Source organism: Dromaius novaehollandiae, chromosome 15 (assembly GCF_036370855.1).
Source record: "Dromaius novaehollandiae isolate bDroNov1 chromosome 15, bDroNov1.hap1, whole genome shotgun sequence".
In the NCBI taxonomy this organism is placed as follows: domain Eukaryota; kingdom Metazoa; phylum Chordata; class Aves; order Casuariiformes; family Dromaiidae; genus Dromaius; species Dromaius novaehollandiae.
The window spans coordinates 15,253,324-15,272,989 of NC_088112.1; the positions used below are offsets into that span (position 1 = coordinate 15,253,324).

General features: G+C 43.6%; 1 protein-coding gene across 1 annotated transcript in view; it reads right to left on the reverse strand.

The window, feature by feature from the left end:
* NSG2 (neuronal vesicle trafficking associated 2) overlaps nt 1-9,190 on the reverse strand; it is a 38,661-nt gene extending 29,471 nt beyond the window's left edge. Inside the window, exons 1-2 of the mRNA XM_026122673.2 lie at nt 8,986-9,190; nt 8,416-8,566 (exon numbers count right to left, since the gene is read on the reverse strand). Of these exons, the coding sequence (XP_025978458.1) occupies nt 8,416-8,544 (129 nt within the window). The 5' untranslated portion in view covers nt 8,545-8,566; nt 8,986-9,190. The remainder of the gene's footprint in view (nt 1-8,415; nt 8,567-8,985) is intronic.
* Nucleotides 9,191-19,666: the final 10,476 nt, after the last annotated feature.

Consider the following 19,666-nt stretch of genomic DNA (forward strand, 5'->3'; position numbering starts at 1 on the left):
CTGATTCTTCATTCCATTCCCACATTAAACGCTTTTTCTGTGAGAGTTCAGTAGTAATCTATAGAGAACGGACTGTGAAAGTTACAGAAACACAAACGTGATAGGACACAAGCCATTTCTTTTATACTGGCCTACACAAGAAATATTTTGGCTAATTATGCTGTTTTGCTAATTATGCTGGTTACCAATACATCTATCAAGTTCTAAAGCTAAATGTGTTTATTATACTAGGCTTAACACTGGTGATAATACTGGAGTGGATAGGAAGCCTTTCCTAGTCTTTAATGAATGCAGGACCAGGCACCTTTTCTGTAATGATGACTTGGAAAATTACAGGTATGCTGAGGTGAGAAACAACAGATCAGAGGCTGTGTACACCAGCAGGGAATCCATCATCGACTTGGGAAAGTAAACAGTAGGAGAGTGTTGAGAAATCTAGATAAGAAAAAGAAAGCAAGCTTCTAACCCAGTGGACTCTATTAAAAGCATTTGCTTTCAGAGGGAAGAAGCAGGGTAGATGTGAAATGTGACAAATGGAAAAATATCACATTAAGTACGGAACCTTAAAAAGGATTTTCCTGCAGTGGGATGAAGTAAGTGTTTCAGAAAATGAACTGATATGAATTCTGAGTCTTGTCTCTGTCTGGCTAAATGTAACATCATTTATTGCCACTTTATATTTGCGTTTGAGCTCTATGGTTTTCCCTGAAGAAATGAGTAATAATATTTAACATAAATGGCATTGTGAAAACTTTAAATTATTCATTTGGAAAAGGACATGCAGCCCTGCTGTAATTCCCACTTCACTGCCATGGTGCATGTAATATATTGTGGTTCAGGTGCTGCAAAGTGCAGACCATAAAAATTTAAAATACTACTTCCTGGGATTATTAATAATGAAGAGCCTCTCACTCAGAGAGGCTTTTGGATTGACAGAAGAGGGGGAAAAAATGCTTCTTTACCAAGGAGAAAGGTTTCTTCCAGGTTCAAAGCTGGCCTTCCTAGTCCCACAAAATGGTTGTAACATACCCCTCAGTTTCCATATGGGCTAGTCATGCTCACTTAAGTAAAAATGAGACTCTCAACTTCCAAAGACACTCCTTTCTTCATTCCTTGCAAGGACAGAATAGAAAATATAAACCAACTACTGGCACTGACGTTGTTGTTTCCTCTGTCTTGATAACCCAACTAGGCATCATTATCCAAAAAAGTCTTTAGACTGAGTCCTAGCTGTAGCATGCTGTCCAGGTTCCTTATGACAGCAAAATGGTGACCCCCAGTCCTAAATCTGCTGAGACTCAGGTGACTGCGTCTAGGCTTATGAGCTACAAGCCAAAGAATGGCTAAAATTCCCCACCTGCTCCCCCACAACATTCTCCAGTGATCTACCAGCTGAAATCCTTGCACACAGCCAGCTGCGAAGGGCAAAGGAGATGTGCATATAGCCAAGAGTAGCTGAAGTTATAATACTTAACAGTAAAAAGCACAGGAAAAGAGCTGAAAAAAAATCACATTTCAGGGCTTAAAACAATCTCATGCTGTACAGGCTTAGGATGAAACATTCATAGACAAGAAGTGCTCCACACCTGCTGCAGCATCTCCTGCACCTTCTTCTGACTGTGTTGGACCAGCTACTGCTAGAAACGGGACACATTGGACTAGAAGAACCAGTAATCCGAGACTACCTGGAAATCATCATGTTGCAGATTCCCAAATTTTTAAACATTTAGGCCTTTAAAAACTTTCCCAAATAATTACATCTCCCATCCTATAGCAGAGGCAGCTGTGCTTCCATGTCTACTGGATGAATGCATCTCAGCATGCAGACTTCTCAGAGACTAATAATGATTGGTACTTGGGATGTGTGTAACGGTAGTCCCCATGACATCCTAGTCACTACTTGACTATATGAAATGCCTGAAATACCAAGCAACAAAAGAAAAAAAAAATCCAAAGGACACCAAGTGATCAAATCCATAATCTCCATTGTCAATGAAGAAGGCCACAGTTAGTGGAAACAGGCTGCTTTTTTTTTTTTCTTCACTGTATCAGCTCATCTAATGGATGTTGTGCTACAAATGAGTATCACAGAGGATGGTAGAGAAAGAGTGGTCTCCTGAATCAGTGCCAGGAGAATATTCCAGGCATGAGGAACATCACAAAAGGACAAAGACAGCAAATGTAATCAGCCCTGGCATCATAGATGGAAAGTGGACATGGAAAGCAAAGGCTGCACTGGAAGCTGAAAGGAGCTGAGAAGGGAAAGGCATTGCTTGCAAGCGCAAAGAGAGCTTGTAAAATTGTTCAGCTTAGTCTCTCTGCAAATCCCCAGGTGACCATAACCAGCAGGAATCCATGGGAAGCTATGTAGGGGTGAAAAAATTGATTTCAGTAGGTTCAGCAAGGGAAAGATATAGCAAAGCAGACAAAAGAATCAATCACGCAGCAGTAGTGATGGTAAATTGGTCAGGGTAAATTAGCAGAGCTCCATTGATTTCATCTAAACTTCACTGATTTACAGTAGTCAAGAATCTTGTCCAGTCTCGCTATATAAACCAGTAAGTAACTAATAAGTGAGTTTTAATCCACAGTCTTGCTGAAATGATAGCTTCCACCTGCAGCAGTATGTTTTCATGTTAGAATAAAGAACAGACTGCAACAGGCTTAGCCAAACATCCATACTCTAACACACTTTTTCTTGTCTGTGCCCATTTCCACTGTTTCTGCAGAATGCAGATCTAGGAATTGCAGTGTGGCCACAACCAGGTTTAAGAGAGGCAATGGAGCTCACATGAGGCAGGCATGAGCTAGCTTTAAACCACCTAATTCAGACAAAGATAGCAGTGAAATTAAGGAGAAAAAATTTCTGCACATGCTCAGGAGCTGCAGCCCACCCTACGGAAGCAACACGTTATCTGTATGCAAGTGAGGTAGTTTAATGCTACCCCAGGTGTTTGCGAAGGCTGCAAACACACATTTGGATTGCAGCATAGTCCTGCCATGCACGGATCGAAAGCGAGCCGAGGTGCTTGGAGTGCCAGGGGACGTCTGGCAGGACAGCGATTACAGCAGAACGAGAACATGAGCTGTCACGAACCTCAGGTAGAGCCGTCCGAGACAAACTCATGTGCAAACAAAACCAGAAAGGCTCCCCCAGAAACTCTGCATTGCCAGAGTGAGAGTTGCTGCAAATATTTATTACAGCTTAATGAGCAGAGGCGGTGTTTACATTCAAACCCACCTGTAGAGGACAAATGGATTTGCACAGGGCAGAAGGGGGACAAATGTCACAGGAGAGGAAGGCTCAGACTTTGGTATTTGTGGGGATTTAAGCAGAGTTTCCCAAGCAGGAAAAGGACAAGAAAAGGAAAGACAGCCTGGCCATTCCCTCATATTTGCTATGCTCTTTTTTTTCCTCCTTTTACTCATGCTTTCTTTCCCTTTGCTTCAACCTCTTCCCTTTTACTCTTCACTCTTTCAACTGCCACAGTTACTATTCCCTGCCCCATCTCTTTGCCATTTGCCCCTTCACAACAAACCCCAAAGCTCGCAGCAGTGTGAGCAGGAATGGGGATGCCAGCACCCGCACCGGATCAGGACCCAGCAGCAGAGGGTGGCGGATGCAGCTGAGCTGCCCCAGCCCCACCACACGTAGCAGCGCCCCGAAACCAGCTCCACACCGTCCCAATTGCATGTTCAGACTGGCTAGCACTGCTGTGTGCTGCTAGGCATTGCAGAGGGCAGACTGACATCAGTATTTCAGGAGAGAGCTGCAAGTGGTCCCCGCGGTACAAAAGCACTCATTCAGCCTACTGTTAATTACGCCAGCTCAGCTGGCTAGGACAAAACATTATTTTCTGTGAAACACATAGGGACAGGCTCTGAACACAAGGGACCCTGCTGATTTTCAGGAACTCTTGATTATTCCATATAAAAGCATGGCCTGGGCCATTCAGAGTGGGGTGCGGCCAGGGAAGATAAGAGTCAGGAACATGGGGTGGGAAAAGCATTTGAAGAGAGCAGTTACATCTATCTTTTCTTCCCTTCTTGTGTTGGGAGGCCGAAATTTGCCACCAGACAAATTATTTCTCAAGCCTCCAGATGCATTCAAAATAAAGAACAATGGACCACATGATAAGCCTTCTGCAGCTTTCCCCACAAATGACACGCCGGATGTTTCTTTCAGCCCTGACAATGGCTTTTATGCACTTTTGTGTTCTGTAAAAGTAGGATTTTTACCGTCAGAACAGAAGCATTTCCTGCTGGACTATACTGAAGCGAGCCTATGACACCAAGGGGTCCCCATTCTTGGTCTCATTTACAATTTCCGTGGAAAAGTATGGTCTGTGAAGAGCTGCATGTCTTTTAGCATTACCACTGCATGGACACATAACGATTACGTCTAAAGCACTTTGTCTATGCCTAGGAAAACAAGCGAACAGCTAGCCTTTTCCCCTCTGCTCCTAAAAAAAAAAAAAAAAAGGAGAGGGAGAGAGAGAGAGAGAGAGAGAGAGAGAGACCTCTTTTTTCTTTTTCTGAATACAGAAGAAATGAAATACAGAGACATAAAAAGCCAGGTCAAGCGGTGATAGCTATTATTCCTGTTATGTGGGTGGATTTCAGCAAAAAGGCCACACAAAAATGATTTAAGAGCATCTTTGCCTTCTATAAATGCCCCTCCGAGCAAGAGCAGACAAGAGGGGGGGCCAAGGAAATGCTTGAAGATCATCAATAAATATAAATACACAGCAGGCTTAGCATCCTAGGGGAGAAATTACCATACTGGGTACATTTCTTCCCTTGCAGCTATACAACTGCTGACAGAACTACCAAAATGTTGATGCTGCAGGAGGAATAACACAAACCTTTGTAGGAGACACCCGCTTTTGATGGGAAAAGAACTAGTTAGACCAGTGGCTGAGAATTAAAAAACCAAAAAAAAAACCCAAAAAACAACAACAACAACAAAAAACAGTTGCCAAATTCAAGCCTCCTGAATTCCTACTTCAGCATGCAAACAAGTGCCTGGATCTTTCAGCATCATCAAGGTGGAAGTCAGAGGGAGCTGCCAAGCTCTCAGCACTTCCAAGACCAAGCCTTTCAGGGAAGCATCCCCAAAAAGGACAGCCAGTAAGTTTACACTTAGCTTCAAGAAAAGGTGCATGGGGGGGTTCCCCCCTCCATAGCAATTTTTATAATTTCTATTTCTTATAATCAAGGAACTATCTGAACAGAGATGGCCTTCAGGAATTACATACCATATCACATGAGCAAAAACCACTTTTTGATGGTCTTTCTTTGTATCCTTGCTTTGAAATCAGGGCCAGACACAGAAAACACTTCGAAAGAGATCAAGCTATAATGAAACATCTACAGAAACTGATGCTGAGAATCACTTAGAGCTATTCTCTGAGTGATCCAGATACAGAAATACTCCTTAAAATGAAGAAAAATAAGGTATTTAAAGCCCTTAAAAAAAAGTTCTCAATCTACAAATTCCATGGGCTTTGTGGGTTACTTTTAAGAGCCTGCAAATGCAAGTATTCTTACAAACAACAGGTTTATTTTTCTTTGACTTGCATACAGGTGTCTAAGGCTCAGTTGGAAAAAAAAAGGTTCCTATAAATTAGCAGAGCTTGCAAACCGTTGCTGTGTGGCATACGCACACTGGAGGCATTATTGCACACAGGTAATAACAGCAGTTGGGTTGCAGCAGCACAGATCTAGCATATGCTTGAATTGCTAGACAAACACAGAGCTTCTTCACTGTTAACCTACCAGATAGAGTGAAGTTAGAGCAAGTACACAGACCCAAACAGCAGACAGGCCTCCTTTCTGCAGTTTTGATGCACCCTAGATTGCTCCTAGACCCAAGGTTAGATCCAGGTTAAGACCACTCCATATATTAAATGAAGATACCCTCTCTTGGTCAGAATAACCCCAGAAAAATGAGTATCTAACAGGGATTCTTTCTTTTTTTATAGACATCATTTACAGGACAAGGCACATCAGCTCTTTATTGCAGTGGAAACGAGATGTGATTCACAGCAGCTGATCTGCAATCAGAGGAGCACGGAGGCCCAGGACATTGCCTCCTTGTGGTTACAGGCAAACAGCAATGGATTTATATTTAAGAAAACAGGAAAGTAAAGCCCTTCTGAGCCGTTTCCCAGAGACCCCACTACCACACTGGTTTTGACTCCAGTGATTTATGCAGCATCCCATGCAAGAGACACCAGAAAGCAGGCTGATCTGTGTGCTCACTCTTAGAAGCTACAATCAACAGCTGGCAGGTTTTAGGAATACCCTCTATACACAGAAACTCAAATTGCTTTTAGGTTTTTTAATCCTGCTTCCTGACTACAAGCAAATCCAAACAAAAATAGTCTGGAAGACTTGAAATCCATGTCTACTCTTCCTCAGGCTTACAACCTCACTCTTCAGTGTTTTGCTTTACTAAGTACAAAGATGACACTCTCCCCTATCACTTAACCTTCACCCAAGCTCTTTACATGAAGCTCAACTCCTTGTTAACAGCCCTTCATGCAGGCCCTCTTCCCTAAGGTGCAAATCATCGCAACAGAATTTGTTCTACAAAGAATAAAGGAAAAAAAATGTGAATTATTTTGGTCTTATAATAAACAACCTCTCTTTTTTGTAACAGATTTTCAGTCACCACTAACTCTAGGCATACTACGCTTAGGAGCTGAAGCAAAGCCTATAGAAATCAATACAACTGACTGTAATGAGTTCTGAATCATGCTTATCACTCCTGGAGAAACAGCCCACTCTTTCAGCAAAGAAAAACACTGATGTCAGTAGATGCACTGACAGTAATGTATGCTAATGAAGGTAACGTGCCTCAACAACATGGGCATTATTGATGTAGGCATGTTTAAACACAGAAATCAGCACAGACTCGCACTAGACCGATATGCTTCAGCATGTGTTCACCAACAGGCAATTGGAATGTGGTGATCATGAAAACACTCATTATCACTTTATTAGCTTGAAAGGATTTTTGTTAGGTTTTCCATGTCTCACCTGATACATGAGTCATTTAAATTTCACATCCTGTGACACCCAGTGTATGCTCTCCATCTCAATAAGCTATTTGTACCATCATCGAATGAGTTACTTTTACACATCTGTAATTTTCTTCGAGCCTCTCAGACTTCTTTGATAAATCATGTTACTTTGCCTGAGTTGTTTTCCTTAATCTTATTAATTAGAGTTATAGATAAGGGCCAGTTTATCCTCTCACAACAATTCACAGAAGTGTAACTCTCCTGAAAGCTTTAAGTTGCTCCTGATTGCCATGATGCATATGGGAAATGAATCTAGCTCCTTTGGCATAGGTCTGGTTCCCAGGATGGCCAGGCAGTTGACCCAGCTGTATTGTAAAATAAACACAGTTCGTCTGTCTAAAGAGTTTTATCACATCCATCATCATGTTCTTCTAATGTATTTAGAGAAAATTCATTTTGTCCTATGGTAAAAAACAGGATATATGTTCAATAATCATCAGTGTAAATGTTACTGTTATTCCATTATCCTGCAAGACGTAATCATTCTGTCTGTACTTTCAAGTGAGTTGGCTCCATCTCTGTGTTATCTGGGAACTACACTGCAGATAGGCTTTGTTTTTGTAAGGACTGTGGGGGCATACAGATTTTTACGGTCTCATCATGTCCTCACCAGGTTATATCGATATGCATCGTCACTGCACAGAAATAGACAAAAGATTTCATAGTACATATTGCATCTAAAAAGCTCCAGCCACCAAACCTCAGCCAATCACTGATGCACATTTCTGGACATTTTTGTGCTGCAATCACTTCTGAGAGTGTTGACTGGGTAGGGGGGAAAGCTGTCCCCTCCCCGGAGCCAATGGGGGATGAAGGCACGGATTGCTCCATCACCTCCCATCACATGGGGGACTGTGGTTGCTCTCCTCAGAGAAATCACCACCATGAATAGCCAAATAAGCTTTGCACAGCCACGGAGAAGAAAACAAACCTCAACTGAGATAATTAAAATAGCTGCCTATTTCAGAGAGTTATCATATTACTCTGAATGCAGGCAATTAATCTGACCAATAATAATGCATTATAAACTTATCCTCAGTTTCTCCAGCATTTATAAGGGAAGCACACTGAGCTTTTTCCAGCTGTACTTACAAAGGAATATTGGTTTTTTTTTCAGGGGACAGGAAAGGTTTGAGAGGACAGTTGTGTGCTTCTTTGCTATGTTAAAGCAGATAAACACACTAAGAAAGATAAATCCTTTTTATGTATTGGGTAACCGCTCTGCCACAGTGCACGTTATCAGAAAGCAGCAAGTCGGCGGGCAGTGAAAAGCAGGGGGGTGCAGGTGTGCGTAATCATGCATGAGCGTGATCTGATTTGGCTTTACCTTTTCTGGCGCGGGGAACTGCAGGTGATTTACTTCCAAAGGTGTGATCAGAGGAACTGTCTGAAACCCATCTTCACTGGATGGTTGTTTGTTGTTCTTGTCGTTCAAATTACTCCCCAGCTTCACCATTCTTGGACCTTGCTGTCCAGACCTGAAACCAGCAAGATGACCAATGTCACAAGAGCAGTGGGAGGACGAGGACTGCTGCTTCCCGTCGCTGGGGTCGACTCGGCACGGCAGTTATGGGGGCTTTCACGGCCGGGTTTCCAGAGATGAAGCACGCCGCATCGGGAGCAACTTGGCGCACGCTTTGCTGCACACCCCAAGCATCCCCTCCAAGGCCGCCCCGTGGGCCGCCGCAGCCTCCCCCCGCACACCGTGCTTCAGAGCAGGGCCGCCGTCGCTGACACTAATACTAACCGGCGCCGGGATGCCCCATGCCGCGGCTCCGTGGGGCTGGCCCCCGCCTCCATGCAGACCCCCGGGGCTAGAGAAACGCTCCCCGGCAGCCCCCATTTTGGTGGTTCCCCCCTTTTTGGGGGTCCCCTCGCCCCCCACGCCCCTACTTACTGCAAACCACGCGGTCACTGCTGGCGGCTCGGCCGGGCGCTGCGACGGGGCGGCACGGAGCAGGGGGGATTTATATATATATATATTTTTTTTTATTGGGGTTAATTTTTTAATTATGACGACGACGATGACTGCGGCGGCGGCGGCCGGGGCGGTGCTGAAGGGACAGCGCTTCGCTCTGGCGCTCGGCTCGCTCCGCGCGGCGCGACTGAGGGCGGGCGCCGGCAGCAGCTCCCGCCCGCCCCGCCGCGCGCGCGCGCCCGCGCCCGCCCCGGCCCCGCGCCCGCGGCCCCGCGCTCCGCCGCCCCCCGCCGCCGCCGCGGCGCCGCGGCGCCACCTGCAGGCCGCGCGGCGGCACGGCAGGGAGGGAGGCAGGGAGGGAAGAGGCGGGGGTCCCGCGGGATTTAGCTGGGGGCGATGCCCGGGTCGCGGCTGCGCTGGGGCGGGTGCGTGCGGGCCGCTGCGCAGGGGCCGCCACCGCCACCGCGATGGGGCGGGAGCGTGCTGCGCCGGCACCGGTGCAGCTGCACGGGGCCACGGGCCGGGCAGGGTCACACACCAGCTGTGACACTGCAGGAACATATTGCATCTGCACCAATGCGGCTGCACAGGGCCACAGGCTGGACAGGGTCACGCACCAGCCCTGGTGCTGCAGGAACATATTGCACCTGCACTAGTGCAGCTGTATGGGGCCACAGGCTGGACAGGGTCACACACCAGCTGTGATACTGCAGGAACATATTGTGCCTGCACCAATGCGGCTGCACAGGGCCACAGGCTGGACAGGGTCACGCACCAGCCCTGGTGCTGCAGGAACATATTGCGCCTGCACCAGTGCAGCTGCATGGGGCTACGGGCCGGACAGGACCACACACCAGCTCTGATGCTGCAGCAACGTATCACATCTGCATCAGTGCAGCTGCACAGGAGCCCATAGGCTGGAGAGGGCCACACACTAGCTGTGACACTGCAGGAACGTATTGCACCTGCACCAATGCAGCTGCATGGCACCACAGGCCAAAGATGGCCACGCGCCAGCTGTGATGGTGCAGGAACATACTGCAGCTGCACTGGTGCACAGGAGCCCTTAGGCTGGAGAGGGCCATGCACCAGCTGTGAGGCTGCAGGAAGACAGGACTGGCACCACCACTGGGCCTCGGAGGCACCCCATTCCCCACCTTTGAACATTGCCATTGACCGCAGTTGCCCTCTTCAGCGCATCACGCAAGCTCACTCTCAGATCTTTGGGGTTTGACTCAAATGCGGCCATGGCTGGAAGAGCATGGCAGGACCAGCAAGCCAGTGGCCCCACTCGGGGTTGTACAGGAGTCTCCTTTCATTTGCAGAAGCCAGATTGGTGGCATATCACCACCACATCTGGTATGGCCAAAGAGTCCAAGACTGGTCTGCAAACAAATTCAGTTCCACCCTTTATCATCATTTAAACCACCAGCCTCTGCAAGATGAGGTTGTAGCACTTTGCTTAGAAACAGAGGGCACTTTGGGATGACTTTAGCCTGATTTGTTTATAAATATAGAATTTGCTTCCAGAGCTTGCAATTTGGCATCTTTTACAAGACCTAAATATACTCCTAAAAGGCGTGAACTGTTTCTGTAATAAAGCCTTTGAGAACTCACTTGTGAAAATTCATTTAAGGACACACTTTGGTAGGGAAAGACAAAATGTTCGATGCCTTGGTGTGAGTTTGTTTGCAGTGCCGCGGTTGAATATCTACAGCAAGAAGCCCTGCGAGACAATCAGTATAGGTGGGACACCTAGCACTACCTGCTACTAACATCACCTTACACGGGTCATAGAAGAGCCTGTTTCGAGTAGCTTTGCCAAAATTCCACATGCTTAAGCTGCAATCTTCTGTACCACATTTCTGCATCAGGCAAAACTCCTACAGAAAATTTCATCCAAAAGAGTTTCACTGTTTCCGAAAATAAGGCTCTGCCATATCCAATCCTTTATTTTGAATAACTCTTATTCACAGGGTTGAAATTTTCAGCAGGTAGTTTTTTGATGTCCTCAGAGTCATCTGTCTAACTTTGATCTAGGTTATAAGGTCTGGGGAGTTCATATGAATTCAGGAAAGATTTTGTTAAAGTTTAATAGCTAAATTGCATTCAGATTCCATCCATTGCAGGCATGTTCAGCTCAAGACTTGACAAGATTTTCAACGTAATTGCAATTCCAGCCTGCTGCAGACTGGGCAAGGAATAGTTACCAAGAAAGCAAGCAGGTGGGCTGTGCCCAGCACTGAAGGTGTAGGACTTTTGGTAGGTAGGACTGAAGGAGTACGTAAACGACCCACTAAAGATTAATGATTAAAATACTGAGATATAACAATTTAGTGTTGTGATAATAACTGAAATCAGCCACTAATGCCCATTTGAACTAGGATCTGTGCAAATATGCGTTAAGCAATAACTCTTGCAAAGTCCTTTGCTGGTGCTCTGCACAGCGATGAATTGCACTTGGATTGTTTGGCTCAGGATGCTAATTATGGCCTTCAAAACATGGCAGTTGTAAGAAAATCAAAAGCACAGGCTACGCAAATGACAACAGAAGCCCAGTCTTGTCCCAGACATTGCCTGCTCTCTAGCTCCTGAGCTGAAGCCCCCTGGTCCTAGCAGGACTGGACCAGGCTCCTGTTAGACTGTCTCTTATCATTCGGTGCACAAATGTACACAGAAAGGCCAAGGTTGGCAGGGGCCTCTCGAAAGCGCCCAGTCCAACCTCCTGTCAAAGCAGGTCACCTAAAGCAGGTTGCTAAGGACTGTGTGCAGTCAGGTTTTGAGTATTTCCAAGGATGGAGAGTCCACAACCTCTCCGGGCAACCTGCTCCAGTGGTTGATCAGCCTTACAGTAAAGAAAAGGGGGGGGGGGGTTATGCTTAAGTGGACTTTCCTGTGTTTCAATTTGTGCCCATTGCCTCTTGTCCTGGCAATGGGTACCACTGAGAAGAGTCTGGCTCTGTCTTCATTTATACCCCCCAGTATTTATACACATTGATGAGTGTATAAATCTTCCCCAGGCTAAACAATCTCTCTCTCTCTCTCTGTATGACAGATCTGGGCTCCGAGCCCTGAATCATCTTTGTGACCCTTTGTTGAGCTTGTTCCAGTATGCCCATGTCTCTCTTGTACTGGGGAGCCCAGCCCTGGCCCCAGCGCTCCCGCCAAGGTCTTGGCAGGGCTGAGGAGATGGGAGGAACCTTCTCCTCTCCCAGCATGCTGGCAATGCTCTTCTTAATGAAGCCCATCCCTTTTGAAAGTGCAATTGCATCATGTCTTTTTCTAGCATTCAATATATTACAGATTATATCATCTGAAGTGATTTGACTATCCAAAGAGACATAAAGACCACATAGTTATCTTCTGCTGAATGCATACATTTGAACTACTCTAGCCCCTCTGTCAGCCAGGTAACTATTTTTTAACTGAGGGGCTGGAAAATATTATTAAAAACATGCAAAGGAAACAGCACATTGTAACTCCACATAAACGGCATTGTGCTTTTCCACCTCCTACCTGGCATTTACTGAGTGCAATGAGAGTGCTTTGTTGAAAAGCAAACGGACATCTTTCATAGTTTGTAAAATCATTCTGTGATAAGAATACTAAATCTTTTTCATGTACATCAATATTAGTAACAAATATCCTGCTAGCCAAAATACTATCTTAGTGATCCCTAGGCAGTCCCTCTGACTTAAGAAAAGTCTTAAGCAACACTTTACACAAACACACTGATGTTAAATCTCCAGAATCACCTGTGCAAATCCTTCAAAAGGATGGTTACACCATGAAATATAAGGCTGCAAATAAGGCATCTGCTTGTTCAGCATATCTATTCATTTGAATATGCTGCTATGCTTGCACAGTTTAATATATTAATTTTTGTTGGTTATACTCGAATACTCTTCAGAATAACACAGGTAAGGGGCAGTGAGGTGAATCCTATTTCTCTTGTGCATCACTAGCACTGTTTAATATCTTCCATGCAGCCGCAAATCTACTGATAACTGAAGGGAACTAAATTCCACTGAAGATATTTTGCATAACCCAGAGAGCCCAGCTCACACACTGCTAGCCCTTGAGGACTGGCAGGGTTAGAGCCACTTTATCACTAAAAGAGTTTTAGTTGTGAGTACTAGCAGGGGGAACTTGTGGTAAGTCAGCAGATGCTGCTTTTACCTCATGACTTTTCAGCATAGAAGCACTTTTTCAGCAACATGTTCAGTGCCATCATCTGAGAATTTTGGCAGTGTGGTAGGCAGAGATGTGCAGAAAGATGCTGCATCCCTCAAACCCCTCCTTAGCATTAAATAACTTGCATTTCCTCCACGAGGCTGAACTAGCCCTCTAACTACTTAGGGGCAATATGCCCCCTTTCAGTTTGAAAACACCTTTTTTTGCAATGCTTGACAGAAGAAATGGATGTTTAAAGTTGCCAACAAGATCCAAAAGGAGAACATTCTCTAGGGACACCATTAAGGCAAAGCCAACTGAATACAACAAATCAGAGAGTAACTTACAGCTTGCACTATGGAGCAAATACAGTCTGACCTTTCCACCCACACATAGCACATCAGTGACTGGCAATAAGACAAAGCAGCAATATGAGCAACATGAGACTCCAGAGAAACATACAATATATTTCCTCTGTCAACAAAAATATATGCTTTTTTTTTATTCTTTAATAAGACTCTCACGATATATTATCTATTTCCAGTTAAGCAAATCAGAGTAGAGTTACTGTTTTCATTATCCATTCACGCTAAAGATTATTGGCTGTCTTTGAGACACCTAAGATTTTTAACAGAGCCTGGCTATGACATTTCACTCTATTTTAAATTCTAAAACTTGTAAACAAAACGTGTCAGTCACAGCATAGTTCAACTTCTATCCAGTTCAAATCCGAACGTATAAATCAACTTCTCTTCAATGTTCATGAATATAATTTTCCATCCTTGCTCCATGATCTATGAAATTCTTATGCTACTCATCTCTCTTTAGAAAATGTATTTCAAGCACACCATGCATTTTTCCTATATAGCTTTTGCATACTATTGCAACTTACTAATTCTATCAATTTCCATATATTGAAAATCTGGGCTCAGATTCTCAATGAAAGTATTTGGAAACATACGGACAGGCAGTAGAAATTAGTAACAGAAGAAACTATAAAAATAGTGAGGACAAAGTCCCAGGACTTCAGACCACCTTCAGAGAAGTCAAACCATGGCAGTCCTAGGAAGAACGTCAGCCACATCAGAGACTGTTCTGCGAAAAGATCGGGTTTGTTTCTCAAGCATTCACATGAATTCCTTCCCAAATGAGTCTAACAGGTCAGTGAAAAGTAGTGAGGAGTACAGAATTTCAAGAGAGAGTTTAAGCCAAACCCAGCCCTCACCTGAGTCCTGTGATCTATATGGTCATGAATTTGGACCTGTATTTTCCTGGAGAAAATAACATGATGTGGGTGGAAAGTGACATTTAGACAGATCATGTCAATACAGGAAGGATTCCTGCTACCTTCTCTACCTCAAATAGAATATGGGACTATTCCCACTGAAATGCCTGCCTGAGGCAGAGGTTGTAACAGGACAAGTCTGATCTCTGCCAATGCTCAAAACTGCTCTTTCCTGCACGTTTCCAGTTATTTTGCTCTGTCTAGGATACAACAGAGCCAAGCGAGGCGGGCAGTTCTGTTCTTTTCCTTGGAAGATTGCTCCACAGACAAATTGATGTCATAGTCAAGAATTTTATAGCCAAGAAGAATGAGTAGTTAAAGGAATTTAAAATTCCAGCAGGTATAAAAGTGATTATGTATTTTAAGTAGGGGCTAACTACTTGTAGTTATTACTATGGAGGAACTCATCCGTCATGCAAAATTACACCACACTGCTGACGTCCTATCACACATATGTTACTAACCACAAAATAAGCGTACACTAGAACAGGGAAAAAAGCCATGTTAATTTATTATTCATTCCAAAATACAAGTATTACTATGATTCCTGAGGAGAGGCAGCATTTTTTGGTGCCTTAGTGCACCTTCCTGCACAGCTCTTATAATCTGCCTCCATTACTTGTCTATGCAAGAAGGCCAGATGTGCAATAACTTTCATGCATTCACAGCATTAATGTATTCTTGTCATGATCTCTGGGACAATACACAAATCAGACATGTTCATAAGCAGCCCAGCAACACCCGTAGTTCAGCAGAACCACTTCTCTCAGATACACGAGAGAGTTCACAATGCAGCGCAATAAGAAGAGATCCTCTCAATATGCCATACACATCCAGCATGGAAGATGCAATAAGGCCATGTTACGAGAGATGCCACAGTCAATGAGCGGTGAAAATACTCAACGTGTCTCAGGAAGTATTCAGCCTCTCTCTGGATCAAGGCATACTTCCTTTTTCCTTAGGGGGTCACCCTATCTTTTGCTTCTAACAAAATGAAACTGTAACTACACACAGCAGAGTTTTACCAGCTATGAGGCCAGCAGAAGCTTTCAAACACCATCTTTCACCATCAGATCAGGTGTCCCTGATGCTGTCACTAACAAGTGAGTAACTGCCTGTGAATATTTATTAAAAATTCATGGTGGTCTTAATATACTTCAATAAAATTGGCTCTATTTCTCATAAAGTAAGCTTCCACTTAAATGATAAGTTCCCCTGCTACTTCGATTTGGTGGAACGCCTATACTGTTAAACACACCAAAGTATAGCTGCTTTGTTTTTTGTGCAAACTCCTATTGTCATAGAACTGCTTTTGCAATGAAAGTATACCTAATACACAAAGATACCTATGTCACTGAAAATTATACACAAGAACTATAAATCAACTTGTATCCTGTTTTATGTTTAAGAATCTACTGTACATATCATGAAATGTCACATATGCCCCAAAATTTGCTTTGTCACTTTCCAAAGGAACAATAGAAATGAACTGCTTGCTGAAGGTTTCTCCTTAGTTAGAGGCCATGCAAAATGGTATTAGAACCTTTGAAGTTAAAAGAAGAATGCTGACTACTAGAGAGGGCCCTACAGACAGAAGCAATTAATGGATGTAAATGTCCAGTGAAGACAAAGGTCATCTCATAATTTCCCAAAATCTGACCACAATAGAAATTCCACATCCACTTCTCAAGTTTTGTTTGAGAGCTGGAGTCTTTATATGGAAGAAATCAGCAATTAAATATTATTAACCTTGGTGATTGATTATATTCTTACAGCCAAGTCACAATAACCTCACAGGGCACAGGACTGCAGATTCTCTACTGTTAGGGCAGAGGAGTCTGATTCATTGCAACACCAGATAGAGAGCTAGTGGAGTTTGCAGGAAATGGGGTTTTATCTGAATCAGTGGCTTGGGTCCAAATCAGGCAGGAAACAAACTCTTTTGAAAATGCCCACAAACTGGAAATTGCCAGAAAGGTCACTACAGAAACATCAAAACATTTCCAAAACACAGTTCCCAAGTTCCCAACCCTGCGGCTGATCAGCAACACTGTCTCCGACAACAGCAGCAGCATCTGTCAGCATCAGCTCTGCACAGTGGCTGTGGGAGCTCCCAAGTCCCTCTGGCTCCTGTGCAGCCCTGCCACTAAGGACTGCCAGAAACCTGTCCTGAAGTCACAGCTCCATGTCAGAGAGGCAGAAGCTCCAGCAGTCTTGGCTCCTGCAGACATTCTTAGAGCTTCCAGACATGGAAATCACCTAAATAAAGTTCAATCTCCCAGGATTTTCAGGCTTTTACAGCATTTGGAAATGCTAGCCTAACAACACAGGCTGGAGTTTCAAGACTCCAAGTCCTGGACAAATTCTCAGCACCACTGGGCAGACTACTCCAAGACAGAGGAGGCTGCATCTGCTGGGTTGACCTGCCAGGAAGACCACGCTGGGAACCACAGGTGTTCAATTTGGCAAGAACTCACCAAATGGGACAACTTTCAAACAAAACAGCAGATGCGTTATTTCCATTTCAGCTTTGTTTTACCAGTAAATTTCTGACTAGCACTAAGAAGGAATATAAAAAGAAGGCCTTACTCTCCACTGCTCAACTTCACATAGAGTCATTTGTACTCTGGAAAACATGGTACAAAATAGCACTAACTCAGACCAACTACAAGATCTTGAGACAAGTGATGGACATTTGTTGATAAGAAGAATTCAGCAGCAATGCCTTCAGTCATTCTGGATGCCCTGGCTGCTCACTCCCACCTCTCTACCACAATATACCTCCTCAGTTCACTGAAAACTGGTTGCAGGGTTGAGCTCAAAACTATTTTCCAAATTTTTAAAATATGCTAGAGTTTGTGTTCTATGTAGAAAGGTAAATTATTTACTGAGAAAAAGGCTGCAAAGACGGAGCACGACCACTACATTCACACACCTTCTCCGGTTCACACTCCAAGTGAGATTTGTTATTAAAAACTTCAGGTAACTGATAGGCAGGTTGAAGCACGTGAAAGAACAACACTGCTACCCAGGAACAACAGCGGGACAGTATGACACTTGCTTTTGCTTCTACAGTCATGATTAAGGACTTGAGGGGAGGATCACTTGTTTTCTGACTCTCAAGCGTATGATCTAGTGCCCTGAGATGCCATTATTTATTTCTGATTCCTTTCAACAAAGGTGGTTTAAATAATGTATTTACTGAACAAACCAACTCTTTTTATTTTATTGCCGAAGTTGTTACTTGGATCATATAAACATGTTTTAATGCAACATGACAATTACTTTCTCTTCTGCAGTTTAAATTTAGCTGGTCATATGAAGAATACTTTGCTGCAGTTGTTTGAATGGATGGTGATGGTGTACATTTCAGCTGGTCTAGTTTATATATCTTGAGCTAGGCTCTTCTCCAGACAGTTTTTTCAGTAGCTTAACTTCTCTGACTACTCTTGTCCATAACAGTACCTTTTGGTCCCTACAGTGGAAAGCTAGATTTCATCATCCAAAGAAAGAGTCAGAAAATGAGCCTTAATCAATACATATCTTTTTGCTCCATTGCATTAGCTGGTCTGACTCAAAGAGACTGCACTACCAATAGAAGGATCTTTTGTATCAGGACATCCCAACCAATAAATTAAACTGTCACCACCACAGGGTTTCTGGGGAATGGGCTGCTAGCTCTTATTTACAGTTTCATATGCCTCAGATTGAGAAGCACTGCTGCTCATGACAGCCTCCACTCTGGATATGAACTGCACTCTTGAGTGAACTGCACGCAAGAAGGCAGAACAGATACATGCTGGACAAGGGAGAAAATAGGTAAAACTACAGATTAGCTGGGATTAATAAGGAAAACTGTAGATATTTCTTTCTCCGGATTAGCAGCATGTTAACAAGCATCAAGTTATATGTCAAGGTTGATGCAGCACAGACCCTCCCATCAAACTACCATCACACCCGCATGAAAGAGCAGCAGCACAGCCCATCAGCCCTGGCTACTCTGTGACCCTGTAAAATCTAGCAAAGCCATTGAAGTTGGGCAATGCTGGGGCTAGGCTATCTCACCTCACTGGTCCCTAACACATGAAGCAGAGGCTGGTACCACTCCAGTCCCACATGTGTGACCAGTGAAAGACTGAATCTGCTTTATAGGGCCTGAGTCTGCCCTTGCACCTTCTGGTTATTCACACACACAAAGTGGTTGCAGCATGCAAGAAAGACATTATCAAATAACCCTGGCAGCTATTGACAGCCAACCTGTACAGACTTTTCAGATTACAAGAGATGTAAGGATAGGGATGATCTAGGTCCATAGTTTTCTTTTATGATTTCTTCCTTTTAAAATGGCCCTGAAGACATTGGTCTATATTTATCAAAAGATTCTTAATGAGTTGGGTACATTTCATTCACAACTTCAGGTTGATGTACCTCACTATCCTCTAAAACTATGAATTACACACATGTAGGAAACGCTGGGTTTCCAGGGCCCCTTAAGTCTGTGCCAAAAAAGGTATCAATTGCAGCTGTAGTTTTCAAGAAAACAAATATTAGAGCAGCAGCTCTAGAAATTATAATCTGGGATTGTAAACTAAATACTCTCCAGGCAAACATTTCAATGATAGAACTGTGGGAACAGGGAGACCATCTCCTTTATTTAAAAATATACATATATATATGACTTCAAATATGTATTTGGAAAATACCAAAGAACTATGATATTTTTTGCTCTGCCAGAAAAATGATCACATCTTGATGTAACACTTTGCTTTCTCACTTCTTTTTCCAAGCTGAAATGTCAACTATTTCAAGTAAAATCCAAATGTTACTCAAACACAAATCAGTGAAGAACTTTGATGCCTGAGTTCTCATAAAAAGGCACATTCCACTTATATTTGCAGTTTTACTATTTAGAAAACAGATTAAATCCTTCCAAATGTTTTGCTGCTTAATGACACAATCACTAGCATGCTACTAAAGCTCAGAACTCTGAAATTCCAGTTGTTATATCTGCAAACACGAAGACATTATGAAATGAGAAAACTATACTTGCACTGAAAAAAAGGATGTCTAATTGTCACGGGTGAATGTTTTATCTATAGAGATGAAACCCATATACATATTATTTTTATATGGTCTTCATGTTCCTTTTACAGAATTTGCTGGTTTAAAAGGATTTAACAGTCAATCTAAAGTCTAAATATG